This window comes from Sinocyclocheilus grahami, unplaced genomic scaffold (genome assembly GCF_001515645.1).
Source record: "Sinocyclocheilus grahami isolate Dianchi unplaced genomic scaffold, SAMN03320097.WGS_v1.1 scaffold1795.1, whole genome shotgun sequence".
Classification (NCBI taxonomy): domain Eukaryota; kingdom Metazoa; phylum Chordata; class Actinopteri; order Cypriniformes; family Cyprinidae; genus Sinocyclocheilus; species Sinocyclocheilus grahami.
In genome coordinates, this window is record NW_015506974.1 from 5136 (window position 1) to 21215 (window position 16080).

General features: G+C 37.9%; 1 protein-coding gene across 1 annotated transcript; it reads left to right on the forward strand.

The window, feature by feature from the left end:
• The first annotated feature begins 365 nt into the window (after window positions 1–365).
• On the forward strand, window positions 366–12590 carry LOC107572686 (gastrula zinc finger protein XlCGF26.1-like). The gene is made up of 2 exons (XM_016259114.1): window positions 366–537; window positions 10113–12590. Exons 1-2 carry the CDS (start codon window positions 366–368, stop codon window positions 11945–11947), a joined length of 2007 nt encoding a protein of 668 aa, XP_016114600.1. The 3' UTR covers window positions 11948–12590.
• The last annotated feature ends 3490 nt before the right edge of the window (window positions 12591–16080 follow it).

Sequence of the window (16080 nt, forward strand, 5' to 3'; positions counted from 1 at the left end):
AAGATGGCGTTTATTAAAGTGGAGAGTGAAGACAAGAAGATTGAAGAAACATTCAGAGCCAAACATGAAGATACTGAGGAACAAACAAAGATGGAGTTTATTAAAGAGGAGAGTGAAGACATGAAGATTGAAGAAGCATTCAGAGCCAAACATGAAGATACTGAGGAACAAACAAAGATGGCGTTTATTAAATGGAGTTTATTAAAGAGGAGAGTGAAGACATGAAGATTGAAGAAGCATTCAGAGTCAAACATGAAGATACTGAGGAACAAACAAAGATGGCGTTTATTAAAGTGGAGAGTGAAGACAAGAAGATTGAAGAAACATTCAGAGCCAAACATGAAGATACTGAGGAACAAACAAAGATGGAGTTTATTAAAGAGGAGAGTGAAGACATGAAGATTGAAGAAACATTCAGAGCCAAACATGAAGATACTGAGGAACAAACAAAGATGGCGTTTATTAAAGTGGAGAGTGAAGACAAGAAGTGTGAAGAAGCATTCAGAGTCAAACATGAAGATACTGAGGAACCAACAGGTTGGTTTTCATTCTCAAAGCTGAACTCACTCATCTGATCCTTATTAAAATGCCCGAATGTCACACGAGTGTAGAAATGTTGAGATCACATGACAAATGCTACGGCTGCCTTTAAGTGCAGCTGAGAAGATCCTGCTTTCACACTGGGCATTTGTTATTATGACATCATGCATTTAAGTTGTGACAATAATATGGAATTAGCCTAAAAAAAATATTTTTTATTTCAAAAAGAAAACAAGATTATTTTGCTTACCCCATTGGCAAATTATTTTGCTTGTTTCAAGCAAAAAAACTTGCTTAATTTTGACTTGTTTTTTCTGAAAACAAGACAATAATTTGTACTTGTCTAGAAAATCCTTCTTGATTTAAGAAGTTTTAGATATTTTGTCTGGAAACGACAAAAATTCTAAACTAGAAAAGCATTTTTTGCAGTCTGGCAACCTATAGAACTGCTTGAGGGAAAGTTGTGAAATTTGGCACACTGATAGAGGGCAATCTCAACATTAACCATAGCAAATTTGGAGTCTCTATCTCAAACTCTAGCGCCACCACTTGTCCATGTTTCTGCGAATAACTTTTGAACCGTACTCCACAGAAGGAAAATAATTTTTTCTTCTTAATCCTTGGTCGAATGCCGAGTCGAATGAAGTCTGAAAGAAAATTGTAAAATCGTAAGGTTTCGTTTTTTTGGCATTTTTGTTTGAAAAACCTACTTTTTCAAACTTGTCCTAGACGGTTCGTCCGATTTTCACCAAAATTGGCTCAGATCATCTTTAGACCATGCTGGCAAAAAGTTATGGAATTAAAGTTGATTCGTCAGACCGTTCTCGAATAACGTGTGAACGAATTCTACGAAAAGCATGCAAAAATGCTTTGTCAGAATCCAAGGAACAGTTTATACATGGTTTGCATCCTATTTAAAGCAAAGATCTTTTACCGTAAAAGTTGGTAATTGTTTTTCATATTCTTACCAGTGGGGTACCCGGAGGGTCCATATTGGGCCCTGTTTTGTTCTCATTATATATGCTCCCATTGGGAAGGATTTTAAAAAATATGACATTTCTTATCACCTATATGCAGATGACACGCAGATCTATTTGCCTTTAAGACCTAATTGTAATGATTCCTGTGTAACACTTCGTAAGTGTCTGGATGCAGTGAAAGATTGGTTGGCTGATAATCTTGGTACTGTTGGCACAGTTTTTAGCAAGGCTGAAAGTGACACACTAGGCCCTCGGGCTTGTTATCTACAGGACAGAGTAAAGAATTTGGGAGTAATTTTTGATTCCTCGTTAAAATTTGATAATCAAATATTGTAGTTCGGAATTGGTTTTTTATTTGAGGGCAATAGCGCAATTAAAATCATTCCTTTCAACTCGTGACTTAGAAAAAGTTGTCCATGCTTTCACCTTTTCCCATTTAGATTATTGTAATGCTATTTATTCCGGAACCTGTACAATTAAATTCAATTACAATCGTCCTAAAATTGCTTTTATTACTCATTGTTGCATTTGGACTGATGCTCCATGCCATGCTTAGCTCCTCATTTTGCCTTTGGAGTGCTTGGCCCCGTAATTGCTGCTTGCAGCTATATTTAAAATATGAAACGGTAATACTACCCATGGGGAATTTTATCATGATTTATCGAATCGTTACATCCCTATCTCTGATCATCACTTCGGGATCGTCGGATGGGTGTTCGGGGATACCAGAGAAAATCAGGTTATCACGCATACTTCTGGTTTAATATCCAGGATGGTTTCTTTCATTTTGTTTTCTTTTATGGCCGCGTCCATCTTTTTGCTGAGTGTTTTGACTAGTTATTGGTCAAGTTATTGGATTGTTCTAGTTTTTCAATATGGTTCAATATGGCCACGCGCACACATTTCAGCCTGGGGGAACAGCGTCTCTTGTGCGGATTGTACTTTCAACATTTTATTATTAAACATGTCCCACAATTTAGCAACAGTATAAGACGGCAACCCATGGGGAATTTTATCATGATTTATCGTCAAACCAGTAATCGTTACATCCTTGTCTCTGATCATCACTTCGGGATCGTCGGATGGGTGTTCGGGGATACCAGAGAAAATCAGGTTATCACGCATACTTCTGGTTTAATATCCAGGATGGTTTCTTTCATTTTGTTTTCTTTTATGGCCGCGTCCATCTTTTCGCTGAGTGTTTTGACTAGTTATTGGTCAAGTTATTGGATTGTTCTAGTTTTTCAATATGGTTCAATATGGCCACGCGCACACATTTCAGCCTGGGGGAACAGCGTCTCTTGTGCGGATTGTACTTTCAACATTTTATTATTAAACATGTCCCACAATTTAGCAACAGTATAAGACAGCATTTTACAACAATCACCGATTGTGCTGATTCTGACTTTAAGTTTGGGTTTTAGGGAGGAACGAACGTGCACCGCTGTAAAGGGAAAGAAGTTGCGATAAAAGAAACGCGGCTATAATCCCTTGAAGCCAAAATCGAAATAAAAAAATAAAATTAGCTTAATAAAACAGCCACAGGCCTAAAGTGTAAGCAGATGTTTGAATGTTCAGTTCTCTCTTCTGTCATAATTATACAGGGCTTTCATGTTGCGCGTGCTGAAGCTCCTCCGCTTGAGCACGATCTCTTCTGAATTGCTAATAGCAATAATGCATCATAGACAAATATTTGAATATTATTGCATATATAAACAGCTGGCGACTCTGGTAAGATGTAATTCGCAAGATAATGTATAGATAGCAATAATAAATTTATGTTTTATTAATTTCTCCAGTACCGATAGCAGAACCGTTAACGTCAGAGCTTATCGATACTCCAGTCTTTCATAATTTAGCCCTGGGACCGATTAAATACCGGGTTCCGGTACCCATCCTTAGTTGTCGGTATGTAATAATAATCCACAGTATTGCTACAGTTTGTACAGTTAGTATAGTGAATACAGCTCTCTCAGTGACTGCGTGCCGCCATGATGAATCTTGCCCTCTCGGTGTGATCTTGCATTACTCCGAGTCCAAAATATTTACCAAAATATCTCACCATTCACCTCACTCTCACTCACCATTATATGTCTGATTTAAAACGCAACTGCCCTCGTGTTTTGCCGCAAACAGCAATAGTGAGTACATTTTCTGTCATCTTTGCAGGACTGTGAAGAGTGCACAAAGTTACACATCTTTGGCAACAGTGTGAAAGTGAATAGCACATAACAGGCACAATACCAGCATAAACACAGATTTCTATTGGTATAATATGCGTCACAACTAAACATGCATCATTGTTTTCAAATACCTCTGTTTTTACAGTCCACTCTACAGCGCAAAAATGACATTTTCAAAATTATCCACTTTGGAGAGCGTTTTCAAAAAGCTCAGTTTTCCTTGACAAAAATGCCGTCTCCGTGTGGATGGAAGGCCAAAACAGAGAGAGAAAAAAAGCGTTTTTAAATGGAAATGTATTCGTGTGGACCAAGCCTTAAAGATAGAATGGGAAATGATTTTCTGGAGACAACTTCATTCTCATTGGTTTGAACTACTATTTATGTTTAGTTTTTTTTTTCTAAAATGTTTAGCCTGTTAACCTGCACCCCCCATTTCGCAGCTGAAAATGACCTACCTAACTTAAAATTGTAACAGTTCCTGACTTCAGTGTGCTACACACAAAATGTTGGTGTCTTTGGAAAGAAGACCCTTTGGGCTTTACTATCCATCATCCAGAGTTGATAATGCTCAAAAAGATAAAAAGTTATAGACACTGAAGTGCCTTAAAAATCAGTGTGGTACAATTTTTTACATTTCATATAGCCTAAACATACACTAAATCAATCCTGGAGCAATCCAGAAAAGTAATGGATTGAAGTCACATCTCATGAGTTTATATTTCAAATCCGAAGATGCCATGAAAAATGAGATTCCTGCAACCATTCTTCTGAGACTGTCTAAATATTTAAATGTATTTGAAGGGTTCTACAAACTATTTTAGTCATTATACATACTACTGCATAGTTTTTCAATTATAAAACAATAACAATAGACAGAATATTAGACATTGTATAAGTGATTTATTTGAGCACTAGAAAAATACAATAAGAATAATTTGAGTAATAAAAAAAAAAAGAATTAACTATGTATGTCTCTATTTGCCAGACATGCAGATAGCTGCTCATACAGGCAGTAATCACTTGCTGACGATCAGTCATACAGATGGCTGGCCATATAGTCAATAATCAAACTATTGGCCATTCATATAAACACATTCACACTGATAGCCGGTAATACAGCCAGTAATCACACACTGATGTGCGGTCATACAGATGGTAATTATGCAGATACAGGCAGATATTTATACTTGATATAATCAAGCAGATATTTCAATGTTATTGTTTCATTGGACTAAAAGTGCTCTATGGGATGTTGTTCAGTGGACCCTTACCTTTCTAACTAAACTGGGATTTACAGGTGTGGATGCGTTTATGACTCGTTATTTCGATGAAATGGCAATCTAACGTCGATGCTTGAGGCTTAGACCTTTAGAATGATATACAGAGTTCTGGCATGAAACTCTAGATGGCGCAGTCCGATAGGTCTAACTCAATCTGAACTAATGACATCATTATCACATGGCACAGCTGACTGGTTGTCTCCTGTATCGGTAGCCAATGAGCTCAATGCTCAGCATTCAAATATATGACTAGGGTTTCCCGTAGCAGTTGCAGCTTGCTTCAGAAACCCTCCACCTTCCCCAGCTCCACCTTTATAGATCTGCTACGAGGTGATTCATGAATGCTATATGGGGGTTATTTCATATTTGCAGCAGCAGTATTTCTTACATGCTCACAGCAGCATGTTGTGGATGTATTGGCAGTAGCAAGTCTCGGTACTTGCTCTGCCACAGCAGCAGCGTAGCAGATCTATTCCGCCAAGACCAATTACATTAACATTGTCATGTACATTACCATGCCAATCCCTTCTAGATTTGTCATGACAGAAATATAGTTTGTGTAGATGAATTTTGTCCATTTTCATTTAATCTATTCGTAAACATTGACACGTGCAAACAAAGAGCGTTCAGTGCACTGGCGTCCAGGTGCAGGTTAACCGGTTAAAGAGTTAGTTTACCCAAAAATGAAAATTAGCCTGTGATGTACTCACCCTCAAAGCATCCTAGGTGTATATGACTTTCTTCTTTCAGACGAATCCAATCAGAGTTATATTAAAAATTGTCCTGGCCCCTCGAAGCCTTACAATGGGGTAAGCGGGTTCTTTTTGTCAACAGTCCAGAAGACGTGAAATTAAGTGCGCGCTTCCATAATAAAACGTCCCTCACACTGCTCCGGGGGGTGAATAAAAGCCTTCTGTAGCAAATCAGTGCCTTTTTGTAAGATACATTTCCACATTTCCATATTTCCAAAAATCCATATTTCAAACGTAATAAACACTTTTTTTCTCACTTCCGCTGACTGTGGTACACCGAAGCAGTCCTGGCGGATGACGTAGGATGTCGGCGTTGTGCAATTAGTGACGTACGTGGAGAGAGAACAAAACGCCGGTCATGAATTAGAAGCACAAAATGAGGATTTGTAAAGAAAAAAAAAGAAGAGACTGGTTTTCCTTTGCTAAAGTAAGCTTTGCTCCTGCATTTCTCAGAGGCGTGCGCATGATGCCTACGTCCTACGTCATCTGCAGGAATGGCTTTGCATGTAAGTGTCATTGCATTTTAATGCTTTTGTTAGCCTATCCAGTTGAACCCACTAGATGCGGCGCTGCTACGTTGTTCATTCCATATATTGTGGAAAACAAGAGCATCAGTGTGGAGATGATGTTGTTTACATCAAAACTGAAACCAAGCCGTTCACACAGCGCATATTGATCAAATTTTCTAGAGGGACATCTATCAGCGTTGCGCTCACGTCTCGCACAAGAGAGCGGCATGTTTTAGAAAGCCATGTAAAATTAATGTAAGTTCAACTTTTAAAAAACGTCTCAAGACTTTATGGTGGTTTTTCCCCATCCCACTCTATCACATGTTTTTAAATGAAAAAAGTAGCCTACTCTTTGTGATTGGTTTTCGGTCCTTTGTATTAAACTATACATACATGCATGGTGCTGTTTTTTTTTCCTCTAATTGTTTAAGCAACTTTATTAATTATATATGGTTTATAAACATTATTTTAAACATTATGCTCTTTTTTTCAAAGATAGTCGTGTTATTTTATTACTCTTTGAAGAAGCGTGCATAATATGTTGCTCGATGTGGCCTCAGGAGAGAAGCCAAAAGCTTTTTTTCCCCCTAACTGGGGGAAATTTTGGTAGTGTCCTAGGCTTTTTCGTGCTGATGGCCTGCACCCCAGCAAGAGTCGTAGCGGGACTCCTGTCGGACAACATCTCCAGGACGCTGCGCTCCATATGACTAGTAAGCCAATTCTCAAATAGCTGCTATGATGGCTTTTGTTCTACCCGCATAACTGATAGAAGTACTTGTGCTGTCCAATCTATTAAGACTGTGTCTGTTCCCTGAATAGTGAGATCAAAATATAAATTAAATGCAGGATCTAGAAAAAATTTGATCGTGATTAAACCAGAAAAATGTAAAATAAATGAACAAAAACTATTTTTAATGTTTGGGCTCATAAATATTAGATCACTCGCACCCAAAGCAGTTATTGTAAATGAAATGATCACAGATAGTACTTTTGATGTACTCTGCTTGACTGAAACCTGGCTAAAACCAAATGATTATATTGGTCTAAATGAGTCTACTTCACCAAGCTGCTGTTATAAGCATGAGCCCCGTCAGACTGGTCGTGGCGGCGGTGTTGCAACAATATATAGTGATATTCTCAATGTTACTCAGAAGACAGGATACAGGTTTAACGGTTACACTTTACTTGAAGGGGTGTGCATAAGACTGACATGACACCTTCATAATCATGACACGACACCTACATAATCAAGACATGACTCATGTCATGAATATGAAGGTTTTTTATGCATGTTTATGACAACTGTCATTAAGTGTCATTCGCTCAGTTATGTAATTTTTTATGCAAAGATGACATTGTTTAATAATAATAGGTAAATCCGGACCTGCGATCTAATGTGTGTTTTGGCCATGTAATGTTGCTGAAATTAAATATGTTATTACCTCTGAGTCAGAGCAGCGATCATGGAAGAGAGAACAAATAAATAGAAATCATGATTCTGTCTGAGCTATGCTTTTTAAAACGAACACTTAACTAGTGTAAATGTAGCCTAACAGATGTGTAAACTGAAGACTATTTGAGCTTTATTAAAACTATTTTGCACTGATTTATTGTGTTGGTTAAATTTTATTCCTTTGTGCAGTGGCTCAGGAGATGAGTCTGAGTTTGTATAAACATCAACAAGCTGAAAAATAAAACCAAAGTTTTTTGTTTTTTTAGATAATGTAATCTTGTTAAAATTGATTTCATAAAATTGGTATCGAAAAAAGTATCGTTCAGGAACCGGTATCAAAGTATCGGTATCGATAAATTTTGAACGATACCCAGCCCTACTGATGATACTCAACTATATATCTCAACAAGACCAGATGAAACTTCTAAATTATCTAAGCTAACAGAGTGTGTTAAAAATGTAAAAGATTGGATGACCAATCATTTTCTCCTACTAAATTTGGATAAGACCGAGGTATTACTTATTGGACCAAAAGACAGTACACCGAATCTCGTGGATTACAATTTGCAACTAGACGGATGCACGGTTACCTCCTCTACAGTCAAAAATCTGGGTGTTATATTAGACAGTAACTTGTCTTTTGAAAATCATATTTCCCATGTTTCAAAAACAGCATTCTTCCATCTTCGAAACACTGCCAAGTTACGAAACATGTTACCTGTTTCTGATGCAGAAAAGCTAGTTCATGCATTCATGACCTCTAGACTGGACTATTGTAATGCACTTCTAGGTGGTTGTCCTGCATCTTCAATAAACAAGCTACAGGTAGTCCAAAATGCAGCGGCTAGAGTCCTTACCAGGTCAAGAAAATATGATCATATTACCCCAATTTTACAGTCTCTGCACTGGCTACCTATTAATTTCCGTATCAGTTACAAAATATTATTACTTGCCTATAAGACCCTTAATGGGTTAGCTCCTGCGTACCTAACTAGTCTTCTACCACGCTACAATCCATCACGCTCCCTAAGGTCACAAAACTCTAGACTTTTGGTAGTACCTAGGAGAGCAAATCCTTTAGTCCACTAAAGGAGGTAGAGCTTTTTCGCATTTGGCTCCCAAACTCTGGAATCGCCTTCCTGATAACGTTCAGGGTTCAGACACACTCTCTCTGTTTAAATCTAGATTAAAGACACGTCTCTTTGGCCAAGCATTCAAATAATGCATCTCAAAATCTTTTACTGCAGTTTTGTCTGATCAAATCCACATTCTTATTCTTTAGCTTGGGTTAAACAAATTAATTTTACTTGGTTGGAACAGCAGCTACGCTAATTATGTCTATATTTGTTTTTCTGTTTTTGCCACAAGCTTCAGTCTGGATCCAGAACACCTGAGAAGAGATGATGCCAACCCTGAAACATACAGAACTACCAAATTTTCCTATAAGTTTGATTGCATCATATAATAATTGCTCTTAATAGTGTTCTTCATCCGTTTGATTACGTCTTTGATTTTTCCGTACATTTCTGCCAAACTGACAGTCACCACTGATAAACTACCACTAAATATTGTAGAAACTTAATTTTCTGTAGAGTTGCTTTGCAACGATTTGTATCGTAAAAAGCGCTATACAAATAAACTTGAATTGAATTGAATATTTTTATCATAGTGGTAATTGTATATCAAATGTAAGCTAGCTAATACAGTCCTAATTACTAGCTCAAATGAGTGAATGTCTGTTCCTCTTCCCAGTTAAAATGTAGGCTGTTTTCTATTATTTATTTCATTTTTAATTTAGTGCTTTAAAGACTCATTTTAGATTGTAATGTTTTAATGTTAAACATACAGCTGTCAGAAATACTTGGACAAAAAACATTTAAAATTGAGTGATTTATGAAAAATGTATTTATGATGATTTATTGTTTTCCACCCTGTTTCTCAACCTCTGACTCAAACAGTCAGTTTTGGGGTGTTTTCCATTTAAAAGGTCAGTGTAACAGCTGACTTTTATGATTGTCTAACATTGCCCCCTTAATAAAACCTCACAAGGAATTATTGTGTGATGAATTTTTCATCAGACTGTTGAGTGGGGAGTTAGCCCACTTTTTTTCTTTTTACCCCCTCTCTCTCTAAATTTGTTGCATTTTATCCCCTAGGAGACATAAATAGATAAATAGGCACATAATAGAGGTCAGTCTATATCTAGATTTCCTAAAATCTGCTATTAGATTTTAAAAAAATGAATTGAATAACGGTCAGCTTAAACTGTGTTGGACACCAGCCGACCAGGATCAGGTTTGGACATCCTGGTGTAGGATCTAGCATACATGCATTACATATCTGCATGTTTTGATGTTGATTGCTTTGAGCCATTAAACTGGGGTTAACTTTTATTTGTTTGTTTTTCCACTTTAGACTTAACGGTGCTGAAAGAGGAGAGGGAAGGACTGAATGAAACTGAAGAGAAAGATCAGTATGAGAATCTTCATGATTTCATAACCGGAGAAAAATCTTTTTGTTCCTTACAGTCTGAAAAGACTTCCACACGAAAAAAAGATCAAAAGACAGGAACTAAGAGTTATTTCACTTGCCTTCAGTGTGGAAAGAGTTTCAGTCAACAAGGAAAGCTTAAATTCCACATGAGAACCCACACTGGAGAGAAGCCTTTCGTCTGCCAACAGTGTGGAAAGCGTTTCAGTCATCCTGTAAACCTTAAAAACCACTTGAGAATTCACACTGGAGAGAAGCCTTTCACCTGCCAACAGTGTGGAAAGAGTTTCACTCAAAACGGAAACCTTAAAAGCCACATGAGAACGCACACTGGAGAGAAGCCTTTCACCTGCCAACAGTGTGGAAAGAGTTTCAGTCTAAAAAGACACCTTAAAAGCCACATGAGAATGCACACTGGAGAGAAGCCTTTCGTCTGCCAACAGTGTGGAAAGATTTTCAGTCATCCTGTAAACCTTAAAAACCACATGAGAATTCACACTGGAGAGAAGCCTTTCATCTGCAAACAGTGTGGAAAGAGTTTCACTCAAAAAGGAAACCTTAAAAGCCACATGAGAACTCACACTGGAGAGAAGTCTTTCACATGCTGTCAGTGTGGAAAGATTTTCAGTCATCCTGGAAACCTTAAAAACCACATGAAAGTTCACACTGGAGAGAAGCCTTTCACCTGCAAACAGTGTGGAAGACGTTTCAGTAATCCTGGAAACCTTAAAGTTCACATGAGAGTTCACCCTGGAGAGAAACCTTTCATCTGCAAACAGTGTGGAAGAAGTTTCAGTGGAAAATTAAAACTTAAATACCACATGACAGTTCACACTGGAAACAAACCCTTCACCTGCCATCTGTGTGGGAAAAGTTTCGAGCAAAAAAAAAACCTTTATGCCCACAAGCGAATTCACACTTTGAAGAGCCTTTTTACCTGTCAACAGTGTGGAAAGAGTTTCACTCATAAAAAATGCCTTGACATGCATATGAAAATTCACACTGGAGAGAAGCCTTACACATGCCCTCAGTGTGAAAAGAGTTTCACTAATAAAGGAAGCCTTGACATGCACATGAAAATTCACACTGGAGAGAAGCCTTTCACATGCTATTATTGTGTAAAGAGTTTCAGTCACTCTGGATCCCTTAAACGCCACATGAACATTCACAATAAAAAGAAGCCTAACAGATCCCCTCAGTGTGGAAAGAATTTCAATCAAAGTGGAAAAAACAGCAGAATTCACGCTACGGAGAGCCTTTTTACCTGCCAACCGTGTGGAATGAGTTTCACTAATAAAGGAAGCCTTAACAAGCACATGAGAGTTCACACTGGAGAGAAGCCTTTCACATGCAAACAGTGTGGAAAGAGTTTCAGTCAAAAAGGAAACCTTAAAAGCCACATGATAACTCACACTGGAGAGAAACCTTTCACATGCAAACGGTGTGGAAAGAGTTTCAGTCAAAATAAAAACCTTAATAGCCACATGAAAGTTCACAATAACGAGAAGCCTAACAGATCCCCTCAGTGTAGAAAGAGTTTGAATCAAAGTGGAGAAAACACTACAGAGAGCCGTTTTTCCTGCCAACAGTGTGGAAAGGGTTTCGCTCAAAAAGGAAGCCTTAACAAGCACATGAGAGTTCACACTGGAGAAAAGCCTTACACATGCAAACAGTGTGGAAAGAGTTTCAATCAACGAGGAAACCTTGACAGGCACATGAAAATTCACAATAGAGAGAAGCCTAACAGATCCCCTCAGTGAAATAAAGGATCCCTAAACAGGCACATGAGTTAACACTGGAGAAAAGCCTTACACAGGTCATCAGTGTGGAATGAGTTTTACAGACGAGATAAACCTAGGGATCATGCAGGGACATCGGAGAGAAGCCTGTCATGTGCCATCACTGTGGAAAGACTTCCAGAAACAAAGCAAATCTTGAGTTTCACTTAAGCTTGATGATGCATACCATCTTCCGTAGAGCTGCTTTACAGCTGAATCCCATCGTGCAACATTGACATGTTACCTAACTGAATTCAATCAACACTGAACTGATTCTAATTGAATAACTACATTGCTGTTTTTTGTAGGACTGTTTACAGCTGAATTGATGTCGTTTCAAACTGATGAACTTCACAGTTATTGATCTGAACTGACTTGAGCACCAACTATGAGGGTCTATGGATCTTTCCCCCGAAACGCAACTAACACCTCACTAACACCTCAAAAGGGCAGAACAGGCCTCTGGTTTCATGGCAACCAGTGACAAATCATCCGATAACACTGGTTTTATTGCTCAAAGGAATGCGGGCAGAGCAACTCTCACTACATTTCCCCATAGGAAAGGACTCCTCTAGAAAAGGACTCTTCTCTGATTAATGCATAGACAAACCTTTCTGAGAATGAACACTCACATCCTCAGGTCGTTATGTGTATATGTTTTATTACTGTTCTTGTATATCGTTTCATGCATGTGTTATGATATAATTTGTAGTTAATGTAACTTCACTTATACCATGTTTGGTATCTATGAATTCATATGTTGATGATATCAATGAGAATGTATATTATATGTTGTAATGGAGTTCTTCAATACTGTTAATTCTTTAGTACATTTTCAGTAAGCAAATTATGAGAATAAAAGGGTGTTGGTGTGTGACAGGAGGGGGCCTTCATCACCAATGCAACATATTGGTGTTATAAGAATCTTTCACTGATTCTTGAGACATGGGACACAATATGTCCAGCAGTTGTAACTGTTATTAGGTTTTAAAATGAAAATATTTTCAATTGTAACTGTTATGAGGGATTAATAATAGAATGTATTTGACATATCCCCTTCAACTGAATTTTGTCATTATTATATGAAATCTGACACTTATTGACTTCTCACTAAATCTAAAACCGTGTGTCCACAGAGAAGTGTTCAATCATTCGTATGCTATAAAATGGATACAAATGTTTTTTAATGATGGAAAAGATTTGTTTTATCAAAAGCAACCCTTAATGATATCTCCTATCAAAGCAAGGTTGATTTTCAGTGACACATGCGTGTTTCATAAGGTTTCAAATTATTTGAAATATTTAGATCAGTTTATTCTCCTGAAGCAGGTTCTATTGGCATCTAGCTTCAACAGAGAAAACAAAATGGCTACTAAATGAACTCCATTTGTTCTGTGAAAGAAATGACAAATTTGTCACCACCGTAAGATTTTCTGTCTGATGGTGCCGACATTCAACGTGAAGTCAAGTTTTTGTGGTTTTCAAATCAATTTTAATTATATTAAAAAAGTGTTTAATATTTCTAATAATGTATAAATACTGTACTAAATATGTAACCTGACGGCATATATTGCTTTTGTGGATTGATAGTCATCACTTCTAGTAAAGTTAGGGTTGAGGGAACACAACACTGGATAAAACATATCTATACATAATACAGTTTGTATTCTGATCATTTTTGGATAATATGTAAATGGATAGAGGTAACTACTAATTGTTTTATTTGTTCATATGACTGTTTTTAAAAGTTACCTTTGCAGATGCACAGCAGACATGTGTTCTGAGATGCTAGAAAATAGATCATTTGTGTTCCAATGATATAACCAAGCTGTCAGCAGTCTAATTTTCTCAGTCCAAAAAAATCACCTGCTCAGTCATAGACGATAGCATATAATCACTATTGTTACCACTACAGACACAATTGAGGCAGCTACCAGCTCCTCATAGGACCCCGGGATCAGGAGTCATAGCACATACACAGACAGAGAACGTAAACATCGGTGGAACATAATTAATAATAATTGATTTATAATGTATGGCGTACATTGATTTTCACTTGTATGTATCAGAAAATTATTACGGAGACAGCTGAGGTTAATGAAATAATTTGCAGCTTTACTCGCAAACTACATTTCCTGTTCATCAATAAGGTGAGAACCAGAGCCATTATAAACCTAAATGTACTTGACTGAATTAAATTTATTGAAAAGTGTAGTAGTAGTAATAGAATATGTTTGTGGTCGTAATGATGACAGTAGCACACACAAAATGGTGTATGTTCCGCGCTCCGGCGCGGTTAGCACTCACTGCATGCGTACCGAGCTCAATCACATGCATATCCATGGCTCGTATTGAGGGGGGATGGTATCCCCCTGGTTGAAAAAAATTACAAAAAGCATCCCCTCAGTAAAACCACCATCCCCCCTTACCATTTCTTTTTGGATAAATAATGTTGTGTATTATGTAGAACCTATCATGCAAATTAAATGTTAAAATGTTCTACTTATGATAATTTACGAACTAAATAATGGTGATTGGCCAATCAGAACTCGGTACTGTAACAAGCTGCGCTCAAGCTAAAGCAAGTTTTCATCATTTTTCTTGCAAAATGGTTCAAGCGCAACTTTTTTCATTTTTTAAATTCGAATCAAGGAAAAATCATACCTTCTGTTGTCTTCTTTTTAAAGACATTCCCCTGATAGAATGTTATTGTATTGTATGTGTGATTGTGAGGGACTGAGAGATGATAGGAGAGTTGACATTATCAAGTACATCACCGACTTTGCAAAATAAAATAAAAACTCGAGTCCAAAAGCATTCACTACTGATGAAATCTATTAGAATGCAGAAAAAGTAATGAAAGAAAAAAAAATCCCATGTACGAGTTTTTATGTTTTTATATTCATTGCACAAGCAATGTCGGCCATTACAAGATGGCGCCGACGCTGATGGCTGCCTCCGTGGCGTGCTCCGCAGTTGTTTTTATGTTTTTGTTAGTTTGTCCTGTCTTTAGTTATATCCCTGCAATCAGTTTCACCAGAGACAAATTGCTGGACATTCGGAAATACACACCACCCGATATTTCACCGGTTTTCGACTATTCTGATGTTTTGCTGGACATTGTAGTCGGGGGAGCTGCGGCGCTGATCAAGCACTTCAGGACGCGCAGACGGGGGAAGCGAGCCGGCGCTCATGAAGCTCAGACAGCGCTTTTCTGAATATCAGCACATGTGCGAGCACAAATGTGCAGAGCAACATGGTGATTACCTACTGGCGGTTTTATTTACCCATGACACGCCTAAACCAGCCAAGGTGCCAGCATAAAAACACATTCAACAAAATATTAATTATCAATATTGTCCAAAATTCCTCAATTTTAGGCCCCCAGAAGGAAAAAAAGCTAATTAATAATAGTTATTTAATAAGGCTAATTTTTCATTCAATTAAAAAAATTTAAAAAGAAATTGACCACACCATCCCCCCTGAATTTTTTTGTACAATTTGACCATCATTAATGGTGATAATTTATCGCAAACCATTCCGATATTTCATTTTTTTCGATATATCATGCAGCCCTAATAACCAACCAAGAGTGCTGTCTTCCGTAAAGGCAGGGTGAGCGATTTCTGGTAGCCAATGTTCACATTTGAAATCACCAAAACAAACACGCCCCTACCCCAAAAGAGTCTTGCCCCTATTTTGATAGCTCCGCCCCACATATACGTACGGAACCCAGGCACCGATTAGTTCTGTGAAACAAAGCAAAACCAATGTGACACTATGTCTACATCCGACGCACGCAACAAATCTCCGACAGAAAACTGCTGCCGAGTTCTATTTATGACGTGCTGACACAAATTTCAAATGGTTTTCAACGGTCGTTTGATCGCGTCCAGTGTAGGCAGACTTTAGCTTTTGTAGACACGGTGTTACTCACCTATCGAGAAGAAACAAACCAACCTCGGCGTCCGATCGCAGGCCTTCGCTCCTTGAGTTCTCTCCAGCGCTGGAAAGCTGATCCGATATTTACACGGGTCCTTGCCTTATTGTTCCGCAGATGTTTTCCTCTTTTGTTTTCTATCCGCCATCTCTATCTTTCTGTCGCTCGGCTCGGC